General features: G+C 36.9%; 1 protein-coding gene across 2 annotated transcripts in view; it reads left to right on the top strand.

Annotated features, from left to right (window-relative positions):
- Window positions 1-17,607, top strand: part of acsl5 (acyl-CoA synthetase long chain family member 5) — a 49,689-nt gene extending 32,082 nt beyond the window's left edge. For both annotated transcript variants that reach the window (XM_048551108.1, XM_048551107.1), the window contains 12 exons: window positions 1,049-1,122; window positions 4,201-4,278; window positions 4,692-4,826; window positions 5,292-5,426; window positions 9,596-9,691; window positions 9,960-10,032; window positions 11,852-11,940; window positions 12,021-12,137; window positions 13,086-13,229; window positions 13,519-13,620; window positions 14,210-14,281; window positions 17,353-17,607. In XM_048551108.1, the coding sequence (XP_048407065.1) occupies window positions 1,049-1,122; window positions 4,201-4,278; window positions 4,692-4,826; window positions 5,292-5,426; window positions 9,596-9,691; window positions 9,960-10,032; window positions 11,852-11,940; window positions 12,021-12,137; window positions 13,086-13,229; window positions 13,519-13,620; window positions 14,210-14,281; window positions 17,353-17,493 (1,256 nt within the window). In that variant the 3' untranslated portion in view covers window positions 17,494-17,607. The remainder of the gene's footprint in view (window positions 1-1,048; window positions 1,123-4,200; window positions 4,279-4,691; window positions 4,827-5,291; window positions 5,427-9,595; window positions 9,692-9,959; window positions 10,033-11,851; window positions 11,941-12,020; window positions 12,138-13,085; window positions 13,230-13,518; window positions 13,621-14,209; window positions 14,282-17,352) is intronic.
- The last annotated feature ends 2,832 nt before the right edge of the window (window positions 17,608-20,439 follow it).

The raw sequence follows: 20,439 nt of genomic DNA, 5'->3' as shown, positions 1-20,439 counted from the left end.
GTGGGTGTGAGGAGTTTGTTTTATTTAGCCACTAGAAGTTGCTGAAAGGCAGGTTACACCACTTTTCACACTCCTTTTACAGATTATAGGGTAAGGTTCTCCTTTGGGTATTTTGGTTTTAGTTTTCAGAGAGAGGGGGTCAATCTCTGCTTTGTAACCATTTAAATTGGTGAGTGTGAAAAAATAAGCTCTGACTTCTTGGAGAGCAAAAGAGAATTAAGCAAAATTGTTTTTCACACTGATTAGTCTAATTGAAGATATCCAAAGATCAAGTGAGTTGTTTGTCTTGCTGGATCAAATATGAAGCAAAAAATATATATGTTAGATTGGTGCCTCTAAATGATAGTGTCAACCAGGTAGACTCAATTTCTGAGAGATAGTAGGAACTGCAGATGCTGGAGCATTTCTAAACAAGGGTTTAGGCCCGAAACATCAGCCTTCCTGCTCCTCTGATGTTGCTTGGCCTGCCGTGTTCATCCAGCTCTACACCTTGTTATCTTGGACTCAATGTTTGACCTAGTTTTTATTTCCTCAGTAAATGTTCCTTTTTTTTGAGTTATATAGAAACTGATTGAAAACTGACATGATGTAGCAAACATCGCAGCTCAAATCTTGAATATACTTGATAAATTAGCAGTTTTGTACACTCCACAAACATTTACCCACGGATCCTTCATAATTCTACTACAGGTATCTGAATTTGTCTGTAAAATTGATGCTAATCAAGTCAAAAATATAACCTTTGTGGGGTTTAATATCATCTATTTTCCTGCTAAATAAATGCTAAATTAGACTTTGTGTAGTGCAGACATAGAAATGTTTGGAATCAAGTCCTAAATGCCGCTGAGGTGTACCATAACAGGTCCAAACAAGTTGATGGAAAATAAATATAAATCTTAAGTTGTTTTCCTAATGTAGTGTGGAAATAAGATAGACAGTGCATCAAAGATATTTAAGTATATTGACTCGAACAGAAATTAGATTTATTGATTTCTAAGAAGAAAATTTTAGATAATGAGGTGCTGATTTTTCTTTTTGTCCGAATTAGGTGACCCTAAAGGAGCTATGCTGACTCATGGGAATGTTGTGGCCAATTCAGCAGCTTGCTTCAAAATAATTGAGGTTTGTATATGCAAATTCGGTGAAATCTGCATGAAAAATAAGCTCTGTCAGTAATAAAGGAAATTTTCAGAATTTAATAGCTTGTGATCACATTTAAGACAAAAATATGGTTTACTTATATTACTTTGCTCTTGTCCCCCATTTTACTTTTCATTTGATTTGTTGAGCTTCCTTCAATCTGGTTCTGAGGAGCTTGTTTATCAGGGCCCTCTCGAATTTCTCTAAAAACAGAAAATACTGAAAATATTCAATGAATCAGACAATGGCTGTGGCAAGAGAAACAGAGTGAGTGTTTCAGATTAATAACTTTTCCTTTGTCAGCTGTACAGTAAACTTTACTTACAACATCAGGATGGAAAATGTGGAGAACATTGACCTAACAGCTAAACACAATAGAAAGCATAGCAGAAAAAGCAATGCTGAAAAATATTCAGGTCGTGAAACGCACATGAGTAGAGATTTGGAAAGTATCTTAGGGATAGGAAAGGCACAGCTTGGAAGTGTGACAGACGCAGGTTCAATCGAGGCATTCAGGAGTACATTGGAAATTTAAATAAATAGAAGTAATATGCACAGTTACAGAGTAACGGCAGATTATGCAACTTGTGCAGACATGAGACACCACATTGTCTACTTTAGCACTGTAACAATGCCATGAAGCAGAACATTTAATTGATTGGTTTACCTGGAGTAGGGGAGGTTGTGAGAAAGCATCTTCTCCATTTGCACGAGAAGTTACTATGGGAGGGGGCAGGATTTTGAGTGAACTGGGAATATGGAAAGACAAGTTGCTTTGGAATACTGAAAGGGGAGGCAAAATAATGTTTTGAGGTTACATCGTAGAATGGCAGAAATGGTGAAGGGCGATGCATTGAACATGGAGGCTGGTGAGGTAGAAGATTAGGATTCAGAGAATACCCATCATGGTTCTAGGAAAAAGGGAAAGAGTAAACAGCAAAAATACATGAAGTAGAATGGACTCAACAGTGAACCAATCAGTGGTGGAGGAAGGAAGACCTACTGGATGAGCTAGAATAGAAGTTTGCTTATTCCAATCAGATGCAACTGAACAGAGAAGATAGAGGAAGGAAATAGAGTCCCAATAGGAAGCAGGGGTGAGGGAAACATAGTGGAAGTAACCATGGAAGTTAATGATTTTCAAGAGGATTTTTCTAAATAGCCTATCTTACATTTAGGAATGGAGAAGTCAAGAAAAAGTTGGAAGTAGACGACATGAGGGAGGGATCGGAAATTGGAAAGCAAATTGATTAGATTTGCCAGTTCAGTTTGAGAGCAGCACGTAACACAAATATAATTATGAGTATACTGAGCAAAGGATATGTGTGAGGGGATGGCATAGCTGGGGTCCATAAAGGTTCCCATTGAAGCATCATTTTAGTTGGAAGAAGTGATCAGGTTAAAGGAGAGGTTGTTCAATGTAAGGTCAGAAGTCATATGACACCAGGTCCAGAAGGCTAATTGAGGCAGAGAGATAATTACAAATAATTAAAAATAAGATGGTGCTGGAGACAAACCAAGTGGCTGGAATAATATGATAGGTGTAAAAGTTGCATGTCTAATTAAATGGATCATTGGTCATTCCTTCACTTGCTTTACAAATGTTGACACTTTACTTTCACTGTTTGAGACTTTTGATCACCTGCAAAGACTTGTTATTCAGCTTGTCGAGACTTCACTAACACTATTTCTACTATATTTTGACCTTTCACCTATAAATTCTGTGCCTGTGTGCTTCCTTCCACTTCACCTGATGAAGGAGCAGTGCACTGAAAGCTTAAGATTTCAAATAAACCTGTTGGATTATAAGCTGGTGTTGTGTGACTTCTGACCTTGTCCACCCCAATCCAACATCATGTTCCATGTCAGACTCATTCAACCTTGCAGAGGAGGGTGAAAGTGGATGGAAACTGGATAAGGCAGGAACAGGTTGAAACAATGGGTTCCGGCATGGTACAAGGGCCTCTGTGGACATTTGGAATGGTTATATATGTGAGCTGTATGGATTTGGGAGACTGTATTTGTTTGGTCACAGTTTGTAGGCAAAAGGATTTTTCTAATCTTCTTCTAGTCCACCTTCCCTACTTTTGTAGTCTGTTTTATCTTCTGACCTTTTCTGATTCTGAAAAATCATCAAAAGTCAACTGTTTCTCCACGCTTACTGCCCAACCTCCTGACTCTTTCCATGACTTATATATAGCTCAGATGTTCAGCATTGTTTGCACTTTGGGATAGTAAAGAATTGTTAAGACGCAGGAGATCATTCAGCTCATTGCGTCTATGCCATATTTATTTGAAATTGAGCATATTTTAATATGTGAAGACATATTGGCTTTAAGAGGTGCATTTTGTCCTTTCTTCCCAATAGGAATGGTTGAGACAGAGGAACCAGGCAGTCTGCTCAAAGCCAATCAAGTAACTAGCTTGTGAGGCCTTGGGTTTTTAAAAAAGGTTGAAACAAAAGAAGCAGCCTGAATGGGTGGGGTCAAGTTCCCACATAATCAGGGATTTTAGTTTTAACTTTCAGCAGTTGCTGGGGCATTGAATCTGGTTGTGGAAGCATTTATTCCTCTCTCTGTTACAGCTAAAAGCAGGGGTTCACTTCCTACTGTTAGAATTGTATATGAGACAATCTATTTTACTGAATTTGCCTTTGCCAAGGGTGTGTTTATGGGATTATTACTATATTGGAACTGTTAATTAGTTGTAGTTGATATATATATTATTTTACTTAAGTATTTTTCTGAAAGTTGAGTTGTTTGACCAATCGAATTGCATCTGGAGTGCAACACCTTACTCTTGTCTTTAAAATAAGAAAAATCAGGTCTAGGCTATCTTTTTATTATATTTGAGGGCGCTTGGTCTAGTCCATAACAGATGTTGCGGATTAGTTAGGGTTGAATGTTGGAATGGCATTAATCTGGTACTAAGAATTATAAATCATTTTGAGCTATGTCTCAAAGGTAGAATTGATACTATTTTAAAATCAATTGTTAACATATCTACCACTGTGGATTGTTTTGAAATAATCTAATAACCTTCTGTCTCTTATCTGGACAGAGCACATTTATTCCCAGAACTGATGATATTTCTATCTCCTATCTTCCCCTGGCACATATGTTTGAAAGAGTGGTGCAGGTAACTATCTGTTTTAGTGCATATCTTTTGGGCTTGTATAAACTGCCTGTAAAAGCAGCATGTTTAGGATATATGAAATATAATTTTAAGAAGGCAACTAATATTGGGCATGATCATTGCAATAGACTTTGTGGTTTATTTTGCTCATTAGTTTTACAAAATACATTTCTTTGCATATAGTCAACTACTGTTATTGAAATCCAAAAACATAACTTTGGATTCTTGATTGCGTTTTCAACTTGATAGATAAGTAATCCAATTCTTTTGTGGATTCCAATAACCTTATTCTGAACTGATGCAGAATTCAGCACCAGCCTTGACCTTTCTGTCAATGGTCTGGCATAACTATGGTGGTTGTTTATAGGATAATTTTGAAAATGTCTTATTAAATGGATAAAATTGTACTATTTCAGACTGCTCTGTACTGTAATGGTTCCAGAGTGGGATTCTTCCAAGGTAATATTCAATTGTTGCTTGATGATATGAAGACACTTCAGCCCACTGTCTTTCCAGTTGTGCCAAGACTATTGAATCGAATCTATGATAAGGTTTGTTTCTTTTGTTGCAAGTAATTTTGAGAAATGGAGTTAATTGATTTTCAGCAAATGTATTCTTCCTAGTATTCCTTTCATGGGGATTTACTGTATTTGAACATTTAATGGATGATTAATCTTTTTCCTTCTCTTTTCCTGCTGCTTGCTATTAAACTGACTTCAATGAGAAGGCACAAAAGGGCTTATAGCTTCCTCTCCTTGGCCTTCCAAAGATTGCGTGAACCCGCAGCTTACTTTTTTGACTTAAATGTGCTGCATATCCATCTGACCAAATCTTATCACTGAGACCTATTGAGATATCGGTTGACTTTTATTGCTCATCAGCCTTGATAATGTTGTGACTGCCTTGTTAACCTGATTGTAAATTCACCCAAATACAAAGTAGATTCATTTTACCGAATAATTTTGAGATTCTAAGTACAGAGCCCACATGTCTGAATTGTGCTTGATTGTTCACAGGTGCAAAGTGGGGCACAGACACCATTCAAGAGATGGTTGTTGAATCTTGCTGTAAGCAGCAAAGAGGCTGAAATATCCAAAGGAATTATTAGAAATGACAGTTTCTGGGATAAACTGGTTTTCAACAAAGTTCAGGTAATTTTAATTGTTCCATGTTGCAAAATGATCTGGTCAACATGCTTCCTTCTCTGCCTATCACTGGTTATTAGTCAGGATCTTGGTTATGCTCATCTAACATGGTGATCAAATATTTGATTACTTCAGTAATGTAAGTTGTTTTCAGTAAATATTTGTTAGTTTGTGTCACAACCAGTAAGGTTATGTCGTATTCATAATGTTAAATATGCATTGTATTTAGGATACAATTTTTTGATTTGGCTTTTATTTTATAAAAGAATGTTAAGATACTGCTGAGGTGGTGCATGAGGGGCAGGTGACTTTTGCAATTTCTGTGCGGATGAAGAAGGACCCCTAGTTTCCAGAAAGTTTCTAATCGAATGACCGTAAGTGCAATGCCCCCCTTAAATGAATATGCCAAGATTAAACTATTTATGGAATTCACACCTCCTGCTACCTGTGGGTTTACACAAATCTCAAAATGCATAGACCCCGACACTCACTGGCTCTGGGATGGATATTAGTGAGAGCTGTTGAGAAACCAGTTCAATCACAAGCCTGTATAATTAGCCAGCATTTATTGCCCATTGCCCAGCAATAGCTTTGAACTTCAATTCATTCTGGGTGGACAATAGAAGGATTTGACCAAATGCCATCTGACAGAAATTAATCACCAATAATAAATCATATTACCCAAAGAACCAGGGTAAAACCAGTCAGCTTTGAATCAACACAATATAAAAGAAAGCAAAAACAGCAACATTAATGCATAAGCACATTCTCAGAGTTCCAAGTCTGTTCATGTCCAAATATGTAAAACTTACTTTGTGAGAACAGGACTTCAAGCAACTGACATTATTACCAACTGAACAAAAACATCTTTTCAAGGGGGTCCTGCAATAATCCTGATGTACAACTCTAGCCATTGAATCCACATGGATTCGTGACAGAAAATTGCTTCTTCCATGAGTTTGCAGTGTCTGCTCCTTCCTAATATGATCAAAACCATCTGACTGTTATGTGATCAACATGTGACTGACTTGGTTTATAACTTGTAAAAGTACATTATCAATTATGTGTGTTTCTCATTTGTATGTGTGTGAGTGGTGAATAAATGATATAGCATTATATTTCACAGTGAACATGGGAAGAAATAATCCTTTATATTTAAATCCACAATTTGCTGCTGGTTATTCAAATTGACCCTGCATTCTGGGTACATATACGCAGAAGGGAACAGGAGTTTCAATTCTCTCTCAGCTCTGGCCAAAACATCTGTACTTCTATATCCTAACAACACTTTCTGCTATCATTGTCCAACTTAATGTTGAATAAGTAGTTTTTATTTTCATGTCACAGAATCATGGAATGGTGCAGAAAGAGGCTATTCAGCCCACTGTGTTTGCACTATTCTCTGGGCATATTGACTTAATGCCAAATCCCTGCCTTTTCTGCATAACGCCACACATTATTTTTATTTGTATCATCATCCAATATCATCTTGAATACCTATTGAACCTCCTTCACCATATTCCAGGCAGCGCATTCCAAATCTAAACCATTTGCAGTGTGAAAAGCATTTTTCTCACCTTGTTGCTGCTTTTGCAAAATACTGAAAACTGTGCCCTTTGGTTCCTGATCCTTTTAAGAGCAGTGACGTTTTCTTCCTATCTACTCTGTGCAGACTCCTTAAAATTTTGAAAACTTCTTTCTGGTCCCTGTTACCACTGTGCAGTACTGAGTAGTCATTAACTATGCATGGGGAAACAACAATTTTCCATTTTCGTTTTGGTAACTACTTACTTTACCTTTATGTACATTAAGTTCCTTAGAATAATCTGCCCAAGAGCAAGCGTATGATCAATTTGCCATCTGCATATTTCCATAATGTGGAAGACTGAGATTTTCCATTGTGAAATGCCTCTGGCAATAGATACATTGAGCAGAAAAAGTCTAGCAGTTAGTTGAAATAAATGCATTTGTTGCTAAATTACAGCTTATTGTTATTATCTAGAATAATAAGTAGTGGTTATTTACTCCTAATGCATTTTAGAACTTGTGCAAATCTCTTGGCAGCAGGTGAACTTGAAACTAGGAGCCATTGTATATGGAATATCATTAGGCAGTTCTCCACATAATGAAGTATCGGACAATTACAATTTTTGAGATTACAGTAACCAAGGTTTTATTTCAACGTGTGTCTCTGTCTTGAAAGTAGAGTGAAATTTCACCTGCCAATAATACCAGACGCGAACTCTGGCAGATATTAACTGACTGCAGCAGGATATAGATAGGCTATGTTATGATCCAAGCTGATGCTATTTCTGAATGTGTCAGATCCTAGGCTGAAAAGTGACTTGATAGATCTTTTTAACCAGAAAGCAGAAATGTAATAGGCAAAATAAACAAAGATAAAATAGAATAAAGCAAACTACTTACATGTAACACAAGTTTTGAAACGCATGGAAAAGTACAATCCCATTAATCACAACACAGTCTACAATATTCACATGAGAGAGAATTTATTCCTCTTTTATATCTATCGGACTTAATTTCATTGTAGCTTGAATTTCTGTCTTGAGCACCTGATGTCTCTTCCTGGAGCTTTCATACAACTGAGCTTATACTTTATCAGCTTCAAATAACCCCTTCAGGTCTCTGGTCTAAAATTTTTAAACTAAACTCCTTTTAGAGAGCAACAAAAACAGAAATTGCTAGAAAATGTCAGCAGATCCGGCAGCATCTGTGGAGAGAAATCAGAGTTAATGTTTCAGGTCCAGTGCGCTTTCTTCAGAATTTATTGTAGCTGGGAAAAAGTTGTTTTTTATGCAGAAGATATGGTGGGGGGAGGAGGAAGGTATAAATGATAGGTAAAGATGGAGCCAAAAGAGAGAGAAGAACAGTTCACAGACGAAAGAGTGGATAATGGTCAGTGAAGGAGAATGGACGGCTACTAATGAGAACTATTAGTTGCTAATAACGGGTTGTGTGTAATAGCTGGCCATTTGATAACAGGGATAATGAGGACTGCAGATGCTGGAGAATCCAAGATAACAAAGTGTGAAGCTGGGTGAACACAGCAGGCCAGGCAGCATCTCAGGAGCACAAATGCAGATGTTTCAGGCCTAGATCCTTCATCAGAGAGCTGTGATAACAGGGTGTGGTTTGTGGGGTGGGAAGTGAGGTGCTGTTCTTCCAGATTACACTGACCTTCACTAGAGCACTGCAGCAAGCCAGAGACAGAGAGGTTGGCCAGGGAACAAAGTTGTGTGTTGATTTGGCAGGCAACTGGAAGCAGGGGTCTTTTTGGTGCCCTGCCAAGTGGTCGCCTAGTCTACACTTCATTTCCCCAAGAAAGAGGAGACCACATTGTGAGAGCAAATGCAGTAGACTAGATTGAATGAAGAGCAGTTAAAGCACTGCTCCACCCGAAGGTGTGTTTGGGCCCTCGGGTACTGAGGATGAAATGTCAACTCTGATTTCTTTTCACAGATGCTGCCAGACCTGCTGAGTTTCTCCAGCAATTGCGGTTTTGTTTTTGATTTCCAGCGTCCACAGTTCTTTTGAGGTTTATTTTTCCTTTCAAAGCGAATATATTTCTTAACAACCTTAAACTTTCTTAGGAGTAACTGTTTTCCCACAGCTCCTCAACTAAAATTTCTACAAAACCTGCCTGACTAAAATCCAAAACCTCCTTTTCAAGCTATCAGTGCTACCCCTCAGCCCTTTCAATGTTCCCCCCAAAAAATTCAGAATCTTCTGTCTGTAAGATTTGATTACTTGATTCATTCATTTGTAAGTTTTCCAAAAGAAAACCCAGGAAGTCTGTCTCTGGTACTGTGTTTTCAAAGAACTTACCACGGATACAGAAATTCTTACAAGTTAATCATTAAACCCTTTCATAGGCCTGCAGAAAACCCGTGTGCCAATAGTTTAACATCATAGTCTCAATATGTTCAATGGTCTCCATTTGCACCATAATGACTCTATGACTCTAGTGGTGCTCAATGAGTGCAAATTGTGTTTATATATGTTATTATCTTAAACTGCACAGGAGCGAACTGTGAATACTAAGAACATATTATCAACAAGGTCTAATTAATCATTCAATGAAGCAATTAATTCTTTCTCTTTTGTTTATGAGCATTTAAATTTTTTTGAAAATAATGTTATGTTTTGTACCAAAGGCTTCAATGGGAGGACGTGTCCGTATGATGGTAACAGGAGCTGCTCCCATCTCCCCTTCTGTTCTGACATTCCTTCGAGCAGCACTAGGCTGTCAAGTAAGTCTAGGTTCTAGCTTGTACTTTCTTATTTATCTGCTTTCACTTCAAAATTTAATTCTGCATTCCAAATTGTTTTAATACGTGTAAGTTTCCATTTTAGGAAGTGAATACAAATTACATTTATGGGAATATTTGAGCTGGGAAATAAAGGCCTATAAAAGACAAAAAATTACCACTATGAACAACTAAATTTGTGCTTTAATGGTCAACCTGATTGTATTGTGTTGGTAAAATGGGATCTAGATGCTTTTCTTGTCCTGTCTAGATTTTTGAAGCATATGGACAAACGGAATGCACTGCCGGATGTACCATCTCAATGGTTGGAGATTCTACTGCAGGTAACTTGCTTAACAGGGAGCCCACCCTCTCCAATTACTTCTCAAATGCCTTAATTATCAATTGAAATGTCACCTTCAAATTTTAGTCTAAATCGCTGTTATCTGTGAAGTGGCTCTGATTTCAGAATTGGACTACAAGTAAACAAACTGCTTCATTAACTAGAATTAGTAATCACTCTAAGTTGAATTTACGTTCTAAATCTAATTCTAATTAATATGTTGGAAAATGTGCTCAGGAAACTGCCTCACAAACTGTTGAATGTAGATAACATCAGGGGCAGGAAGAAGCTGCAAGGTAAAAAGAGGGCACACTATTGAGATTTGTGAATTTTTAAAATATCCCTATATACTGAGACACAGGGTACTTGAGAAGAGGAATGGGCCGTTTGGCAACCTCAAGCCTGTATTGCCATTCAATAAGATCAAGGCTCATCTGTGACCTAACTCCAAACAGCTACGTTTTCCTGTATTTCTTTGCCTAACAAAAATCTGCCACTCAGTTTTATAACTAACAAAATAATTGATTGCTGTTTGCAAAGGGAAGTAGTAGATAGAGGTAAGTATGGTTTTTGTAAGGTAAGATGCAAGTGTTGGTGTCCTGGCTGAGTTGCTGTTAGTGCAAGATAGAGTTAGGGGCCATGAAGATGCCATTGCAGAGGAGTTGACAGGAGGACGAGAGGGGAGAGAAATCAAATTTGAAGATTATTTCAATCGTGGTTAAAGATTTTGGTGACAATTGAGGACTGAAGTAAGGATGAAGATTGGTGATTGTTTTAAGATGAAAATGGGACTTGGTGTTCCAGATGTTGAGTTTGATACTCATTTTCAACAGTCAATGAGCTTTCATATTGGTGATGATAGAGCAGTCACTGACACAGTGAACAGGCTCAGAAGGTTGGGGATTAATTTTCAGTAGGTAGCAGATGACGGTTTTGGTTTTTCCAAAATTGAGTTGTAATAAATCTAAGACTCATTCAGAATGTGATGTCTGACTGGAATCTGACAGTAGTGATGTTTTACTATGTTGTAATGTTGTCTAAAGCAAAAGAAAGGGAGCTATTGGCAGCATATAGCTGAAAGCTAAGCTGACTCCATTCTGTAGTTAAATTTGCCAATGAGGCAACTATAGAAATTTTTTAAAAATCAAGATTGATGACTTGAGAAGATAAGTATTTACAGGAGATGTAAATTGAGGCAGTGAATGTACCATAACAGGTTTAACAACAATGCAACTGGCTTTTACTATGAGCTCCCTTCTTTTGGAAGGAGAAAACTGACAACCATTATGCTGACAGATTTTCTTTAAGAGCGTCTAGATTGTGATTAGAGATGGCATATTATTGCCTATATATGGGTGTATTATAATTAATTCCAGTTTCTTCTTTCTGATTACTTTTGTGACTAAATATAGCAATGTCCTATTCTACATAGGTTCCAGCCTGAGGTGTTAATAGATACCATGAAAGATAAACTGACGTCCTGATCAAACAAAAGTGCATGTCCAACTTTATCAATCTTAATTGTTGTAGACATTCAATAGCTTGCTGTGCACACTTCCAAAGCATTCAACACAAACCATGGATACCATGTCTCAAATTCCATGCATATGTTCAAGCAATTGGAAGAGAAACCCCTTGTGACCTTGAGTTTTCTGAACATGGGTTTAGTGAATATTGACAGGTTGAAAAGAAAACTCACAAGGATGTGTTTGCCGTGGGCACCAAGTGACCATCTTTGACTTATTCATGATATCATCTGTCAATTCCTTCTAGAATGCTGACTTCATTCAAATCTGTTCATGTGCTGCTTTTTCTTCCAGGCCATGTTGGTGCACCAATTCCCTGCAATATTGTGAAATTGGTTGATGTTGAAGATATGAATTATTTTGCTGCCAATGGAGAAGGAGAGGTAATGGAGAATTTATCATGCCATGGTTTAAATGTTGCAAACATACATTCACTGATGCCTAGTGGCCTTTTCTAATTTAGGTCTGCGTCAAAGGCTCAAACGTGTTCAAAGGTTACTTGAAAGATCCGGAAAGAACAGCAGAAGCAAAAGATTCTGATGGGTGGCTCCATACAGGGGACATTGGAAAATGGCTGCCTGTAAGTTATTTCCTTTAATTTCATAAGACAACATTACTAATTGGATATCTTCATACCCTAATCTATGGTTGTTTCTATGCTATGCCCTGCCTGGTTCAAATTCCAGTTGTCTGAGTTTTGTAATATATCTATAAACTGGATCATGAGAAATATCTACAAATTTCAAGAGGCTGCTGCCATGCAGTGGTAGTGTCCCTATCTCAGGGTTAGAAAAGCCAGGTTCAAGTCTTACCTGCTTCAGCAGTGAGTGATAACATCTCCCACAAAATTGGTTAGAAAATACCTACAACTTTTCAAAATCCATTGGTCTCCTTTTAGACTTAGAGTGGTATTAAAGTTTCTTTTAACAGAATGACTGCATAAGAATACAGCAGCAGATAATCGATTCAGTATTGACATAATTACTGGTTCAACCTTTTTCATTTCTTCTCCTACTTTCAGAATGTTATCCAAGTTTAAAACCAGATGGTTGCAGTCTCAGTTACCTCAGGAAGACTATATGAATACTATCTTGTTGTGTTGCTGTGTTAATTAAAATGTTGTTATTTGTAGTGGGCTTAACTGTTAATTTGCCAGAAATGTATATCACAACTACAGGTGAGTAAAGTTGCTTTCCTAGAGCTAATTAACTCTGAAAACTGATCAATTGCTTATTAATTCCATCTAAGATGCTTGTTTAGGCTCAAATAATTAACTGAATGCATTTCTTTAGCTGCAATGCACCTGTCTGGACAAGTGAAATACTAATGAGTTTTTGTTTACAACTAATGAGCATTGGAAGATTCAAAGGACAATGATGAGCAAAGGTGATTCTACTGTGAACTAATAATGAGTGTTTGCTTTTAATGATTAATAACTAATTTCTGATGGTTCACTTGGAGATTTAACAAAATGTTGAATAGAGAATTTTGGTCTTTGATATAGTTCATCTCACTTTTGCATTGTCAGAATGGAACACTGAAAATAATTGACAGAAAGAAGAATATATTTAAACTAGCTCAAGGAGAATATATTGCACCAGAGAGAATTGAGAATGTATATACTCGAAGCGCTCCTGTAGCCCAGGTTTTTGTGCATGGAGACACCTTGAAGGTAATATTTAGATGATTTTCTAACTCTATGTTTTATATTTTTTTTGACTCCCAAAGCTATTTTGAATAATTTGAATATTTTGAATTTTGTGCATACTCTAGGAAATAAAAAAAGTAATCTACCTAGCAATGATTTAATTTGCTGTTAAATTTCTGCTCCTTAAACTTTGTATCCAGTTGAACACTTGGCATTTAATAGCAGGTTGTTGCATGAATTTTGGAAAGTCTTCATTTTGCTTCTAATGAGTTAATTATATTATGTATTTTTTAAAAAATATATCCTTTTTCAGTCTCATTTAGTAGCCATTGTGGTACCTGACCCAGAAGTACTTCCAGACTTTGCCGCAAGTAAAGGATTCAAAGGCTCCTACCATGAACTTTGCAAGAATCCAGTATGAATTTTCATTTTCTAAGTGTAGATGTTTAAGATTTTAAACCAGTATAAGAACTTGGAATGAATCTTGGAATCTTTTCCAATTATGATATTTCTAGGTTTAAAATGACTGTGCATTAAAATGATGAAGATACAGCATGTCATTGGGTTAATAAGTATTGTTTCTAGTGTGAAAGGGCTCCAACTGCATAGTTGCTCCTATTTCCTTGGAAGATGAATGAGTGGATTCTGGGAGAGTGGTTTGTAACTTTGAACTGGGCAAGGTTTCACTAAAAGACCAGTACTTGTTGTTGAAAGGTGAACCCTTGTGGTTAATAGACCAGTGTTGTCTTGTCAGTTCCGAAGAAATCACCAGTTAAGATTTATCTCAGTACTATGCAAGACATGAAGTAGACCATGGACTCTGCTTTGAAATGGTCCTATCTTAGTTGATGAAACCTAAATTCCTCTCTATTGAAGAATCCAGAGGCTTTTCAAGTTGAAATAAAAATTAAATGATTTAGTTTGATCAATCGTATTTGAGTCAGTTCTACATTTACCAAAGGTTTTTATGCTTTTCTCCCATCTTTATCCTCTCCATTTTTTAGGAAGTAAAGAAAATTATTCTTCAAGATATGGTTAAATTGGGAAAAGAAGCTGGAATAAAATCATTTGAACAGGTATATTATTAAGCTCAAACAAGAAAATGCAGCAATATAAATTTCCAATTAACTATTTGAATGACAATATAATAATTAACTCATCAACCTCCACCTGTCTGTTGATTCAATTACATCTCCACCTTAATTCTGCCTTACTACTGGCTATTCTTCTCTAAAATGTACAATGTTTAGAGTAGTTCATGATTTACCATTTACATAACGTCAATCTGTTAATTCCATATTAAATGGTGTAAAAATGGGCAATTCTTTCCTCTGTGATTTGATTTAGGAACCAAGAAAAATAGAACATAAAAACAACCCTGCAATTGCTTTTATTGTTCAATGTAGACTTGCTGAAATACATTCTGTGGTCATCAATCACTGTAAGGTCAAAATTCTGAAATTACATTCCTAATGTGGTAATATTGGTGCACTTAACTCTCATGGACTTCTGAGCTTCAATAAAGCAACTCCCAAACATGTCTAGTGCAGCTCTGCCTGAACAATAAATACTGGCCCACTCATTGATGTTCATGACTTGTGAATTTTGCAAAATTATAAATGTATTTACAGTGGTCTCCTTTTTGGTCAGTTATAAAATGTTCTAATTTCCCAAAGTGTGCATGTATCCCAACCTGCAAATCTCCCATGAAAACAAAAGCCTTCACCACTATAACTGCAGAGTGTTTTCCTCAAAGACTTGCAATGTATTTCCTGATAACACTTAAGTATGCTGTGCATTCTTTTGCCTGACTGTCCAATTGATTGACTGTGAATACCCATGTCTGAGGCTAAGTGGCTGCCTTTTATAGCAAAGGATGGAAATGATCTGACCTTGACTGAACAAGAGCCAATCAAACAATTTTAATAACAAGTGTGAACGTGGACAGAGAAAGTTAATTGTTGATTCGCAGCGCTTTAAATTTCAACAGTATCTTGTACTCTTATCAGGGCAGATCTTGGTTAACTTTTATTTTTTTACATGATTTGAAATGATTTTAAACTAATAGTCTTATTTTCCTAAATCAACCTTTATAAGAACAGGATTAAGTCAGTCAGCCCCTCGAGCATTTTCTGTCATTAAATTAATGACTGATTTGTACCTTAGCTACTTCCAATTTTACATTTGCTCCAAATCCTTTTGTACCCTTGTGCGTTGCAAATCTATCAATCTCAGATTTTAAATTATGCAAGAGCAACAAGCTGCCACATGGTGCATATGTTTGATAAGGTTTGTCCTCAACGTAGTTCATTGAGAATGTGCAGGCTGCCCAAGATACAAGAAAGTCCCTTTCTGTCTCATCATATTTATGACCAGCTCTGAGCAATATGAAGGTATGGTGGAATGGTAGGGTTAACTGTTACTACAAGTTAGAGCACAATTTCCATATACATAGAGGACTTTTTGCATTGGCAGGAAGTGGTGCGATTGACAAATGTGTCAGCAGTCCCAGGGGCCAGCCCAAGGTTCTGGAGACATGGATTCAAATCTCACCACAGAAGTTGGTGGATATTAAATTCAATCTATAATGTTGCAGACTGAAAGATTCAGTGCATATGTTTCAACTTAATAGGTGACAGCCATTTGCTAGTTCATTGCTCAGGGCAATATGTCTATCAACCACTTGTCAACCAGTTAGCAGTTACCCATCACAGCTGTTTTCTGTTTACATTGGTACTTCTTGTGAATTGTCCTAATTAATGTTAGATGAAAAACATTTCAGTAATACGAATTTTTTAAAAGTCTGCCAGAGTTAGCATCTACTGCTTTTAGTGGGAGGCAGTTCCACGCATTTCCTCTCCTTTAACGTAGAGTGCTTCTTGACTTCATTCCAGAATTGCCCACTCTCATTATACATTCTTCCAGTGGGAGTCCAAAACGAGAAATATTTTATTTATCTACCCTTGCAAAATCATAAATTTCAAACCTACTAATCTCCTAATTATATCCAGAGATTATAATCCTAGTTCATATCTTCTGAGTCTAATCTTTGGAACACAGGTAAAACTATTAACCTTGACAACTCTCTAAGGGTAATAGGTTTTCTAAACTATAATGCCTAAAACTGTACATGATATCCAGCAAATGTGGCTCAGCCCAGGTCTTTGTAACGCTGTTTATCTTCCTGTTATATATAGGTTAGCCTTCTCATTATAAAATAATAACTTCTCATTGCTCTCTTTGTTTTGTATCTGACTATATTTTAATAATCAGTTTTAATATAGAATTGATTTGCATTGCTACTGTTCCTCATCTTTGCACTATTTATTTAAATACTTGTATGCTCTTCCTTAGACCAAAATGGATTAGTTCACACTTTCCAGTTTTGAAATCCATCTGCCAGTCTTGTCCACTATGTTGTAAATATATGCTTCCACCTGCACTCCCGCTATATTAAAAAAATGGCATTGCAAACTTAGTGTAATCTTGGGTTTTCAAATGATTAATTGTACTGAAAGCAAACTATTGCAGATACTGGTGATCTGAAATAAAAACAAAGTGCTGGAGAAATGCAGCAGCTCTGGCAGCATTTTTGGGGGGAGACAAACAGAGTTGGAGCTTTCTTAGAATAAATACAATGAATAGATGAGTGACCAGTATGGATCCTGTGGGAACCACAAGTCCCATTTGTTCCAAGGCTGTGCAAATGTGAACAGGTCGGTTTAATATCTACAGCACTGGAAGAGGTCCTTTGGCTCAGTCTGTCTGTGCTGGCTTTCAGAAGGAACATTTAATTTAGATCGACTCTCCATAGCCTTTAGCATTTTTCCTTTTATGCCTCTACCACACTCCGGAAGATTCCAACCACTTGCAGGGTGAAAAGGTTTTCTTCATATCCTTGTTGCTTTTTTTTTTCCTCCCCTGCCAATTACCTTAAATCAGTGCCCTCAATTTTTCTAATCCAGCTTTATTGATTTCAATTATCTCTAGTTATCCTATCCTTTCCAACTACCAAGGGCTTCAGAATGTGAGACACCACATTTAAGTGATGCAATTTTGACTTTTAAACCATTGTCAATGAGTAACTAAGTTAAACCAATGTGTTAGTGATAAAACCATACTTTGTGGAATCAAATCTTCTTTTTAGGTAAAAGACCTTTATCTACACACTGAGTTGTTCACTATTGAAAATGGACTCCTAACCCCAACGCTGAAGGCCAAAAGATCAGAACTTGCCAAGTACTTCAAAACTGAGATTGATCAACTCTACAAAAATACGTCAGCATAGTTGTTAATACTCGGTAGGGAACCTCTGGATTGTGCTTCTTGTTGTCATGTTAGGACGCAGAGTCAACCTCAAACTGTACCATCGCAAAGTCAATAAAGCACACTTGCAAAATAACAGACTTGTACATTGTGTGGGTTTTTAGAACATCATGCTTGCACATGCAATGTTTCAAATTGTTGATTTAAAGTTGAAGTTTAAGTTAACTGCCAAAAACGTGAGGTGTGTTTGTTGTGGGATGGAATAAAATTATTCTGATCAGTTCACGTATGGAAACAATTTATTCAAAAGTAAATGTAAGCCAGTACGTTCCCACCCAATTTTAAAAAAAAATCCAGGTTACTTTTGAGATTTGACATTTATCTGAAGCTTATTAGAATGTCATCATCTGCAAAATAGCTTAATAGAACATTACAGCACAGTACAGGCCCTCCGGCCCTCTATGTTGTGCCAACTTGTCATACCGATCTGAAGCCCATCTAACCTACACTATTCCAGGTACGTCCATATGCTTGTCCAAAGATAACTTAAATGTACTTAAAGTTGGCGAATCTACTACCGTTGCAGGCAAAGCGTTCCATTCCCTTACTACTCTGAGTAAAGAAACTACCTCTGACATCTGTCCTATATCTTTCACTCCTCAATTTAAAGCTATGCCCCCTCGTGCTCGCCGTCACCATCCTAGGAAAAAGGCTCTCCCTATCCTCCCTATCTAACCCTCTGATTATTTTATATGTTTCAATTAAGTCACCTCTCAACCTCCTTCCTTCTAACGAAAACAGCCTCAAGTCCCTCAGCCTTTCCTCGTAAGACCTTCTTATTTCAACTTAAATCAGTTTGTGTTTCACAATTAATAGTTACACTGAACTGAAGCATAGAAGAAAGTCAGTACAGACTAATTAAAATATTACCTACCTTCAGTGAAAGTACAATCACGAAACTCTTTGCTCAAACTTGTCAAAAGCTCAATTCATAAAATACTGATGGCATTGGGTCCATAGGTGGTTAAGATGCCCAAGTCTAAGCTACAGCTGCATTTAACTGTAACTAAGTTTTAATGTGAGACAGTGTATAATTAATATATCCTGTTTTGAGTTTGGATTTTAAAATAGAGGCAGATGATTGTTGGTTACATTTGTGAAAGTTTTTGATTTAATTAAAAATCCAAAGATTATAGAATCCTTCTGGATCAGTGACTTAAAATCTGGCATTTGTTTTAAAAAAAAAGTGAAAAGGGTTTATATTGTTGGGTTTACAACAGGTAGAATAAATATTTAAGGCCATTAGCTTGTTTATAGTTCAGCAGTATGTAGGATTGAGCAAATTTGTTTAGAATTCAGATCAGAAGACACAGGATTGACTTCTAAGCAAGTGTCGATTTCTCAGCAAGGTGGTGGCAGGGCAGTTCAGAGAAACACCTCAGCAGGTGTTTTAATTTGTGAAAGTTTCAAACAAGGAAATTTTAGTTAAAAATTAGCACATTACCTGAAATAAGAGAGTTTAGTTTCTCAAATCTGTGAAAAGCTCATGTCAGCAAACTTGCAAAGTGCTGATCAATTTGTCTTTTTAGTCTACAGCAAATAAAATGTAATGAGTTGGTTCAAGATTTGAATTGAATATAATTTCTTTGAACTTGAGTTTTGGTAACAGATACCACTGGGAAACATACAAAACATAGCAAAATGCAGTTTCAGCCTTCTACATTTAGACTTTTAAAAACGTTCTTTAACAATAAATGTTTATTTTAAAAAATCTGCAGCTTTTTGCAAATCAGTTACTAACTACCACCTTAACTAAATAAAATAAAGTAAATATTATTTAACAAGCCAGGTTTCATTCTAGGAACATAAATGTGCTTGAATGTCCAGATTTAAGTCTTTTTGTGATGCATTCATTTGACAAAATAATGGAGCAGATCAATTCATACTAATCCTTTGTTCTGAATTTTGGGAAGATTATATTTTGCATATGCAGTCTTCAAATTGGATTTTGATTGTGACCTGGGTAGGCCTTAAGATATAAGAGCAGAATTAGGCTGTTCAGCCCATCGAATCTCTTCTGCCATTTGATCATTGTTTTTATTTCTTAACTCACGTTTCCTACCTTCTCCCTGTAATCCTAGATGCCCTTACTAATCAAACACCTGTATCTCTGTCTTAAATACACTCAATGACCTAGCCTCCACAGCCTTCTGCCACCAGATTTCCACAAATTAGAATTAAGATGAGGAGGAATTTTATTTTTTTAAAAAGGGTTGTCACTTCAAGGAGACTGGGCTTTATCCAAGCCTCTCAGTATTTTCTAAGTTTCAATGAGATCCCCCTCAACCTTCTAAAATCTGAGTACAGACCCAGAGTCCGTAATTGCTTCTCATATGATAAGTCCTCATCCCCACAATTGTCTTTGTAAACCACCTCTAGACTCCTGCCAATGCTAGCACATCCTTCCTTAGACACAGGGCCCAAAACAACTCATAATATTCCAAAGGAGGTCTGACCAGACCCTTATACAGCTTCAGCAGAACATCTCAGCTCGTATTCTAGCCTTCTTGAAATGAATACTAGTATTGTATTTGCCTTTCTAATTGCCAACTGAACCTGTATGACCTTAAAGTTCTGAAGTAGGACTCCTCTATCCCTTTGTGCTTCAGATTTCCAAAGCCTTTCCCCATTTTGAAAATAGTCTACTCCAATTTCAATCTGCACGACAAGGTCACTTACCTTGTTTCACATACTGAGTGCACTTAAGTACAACATCCTCAAGTCCTGCACGACCCGACTCTCTTCTCATAGTTCTCCCCTTATCTGTTCTGCCTGAAGTTAGATTCCTGAGCCTTTCGACATTCTCTATCCTATTATGTGTTCTGAAAACTGTAAGAACCTTTGCTGAGCACTCAACTCCACCCCCACCCACCAATTATCTACTTTGAAGCCCTGTCCATTCACCAGG

The sequence above is a fragment of the Stegostoma tigrinum genome, chromosome 20, assembly GCF_030684315.1.
Source record: "Stegostoma tigrinum isolate sSteTig4 chromosome 20, sSteTig4.hap1, whole genome shotgun sequence".
Taxonomy (NCBI): domain Eukaryota; kingdom Metazoa; phylum Chordata; class Chondrichthyes; order Orectolobiformes; family Stegostomatidae; genus Stegostoma; species Stegostoma tigrinum.
This window is presented reverse-complemented; position numbering and strand designations above follow the sequence as displayed.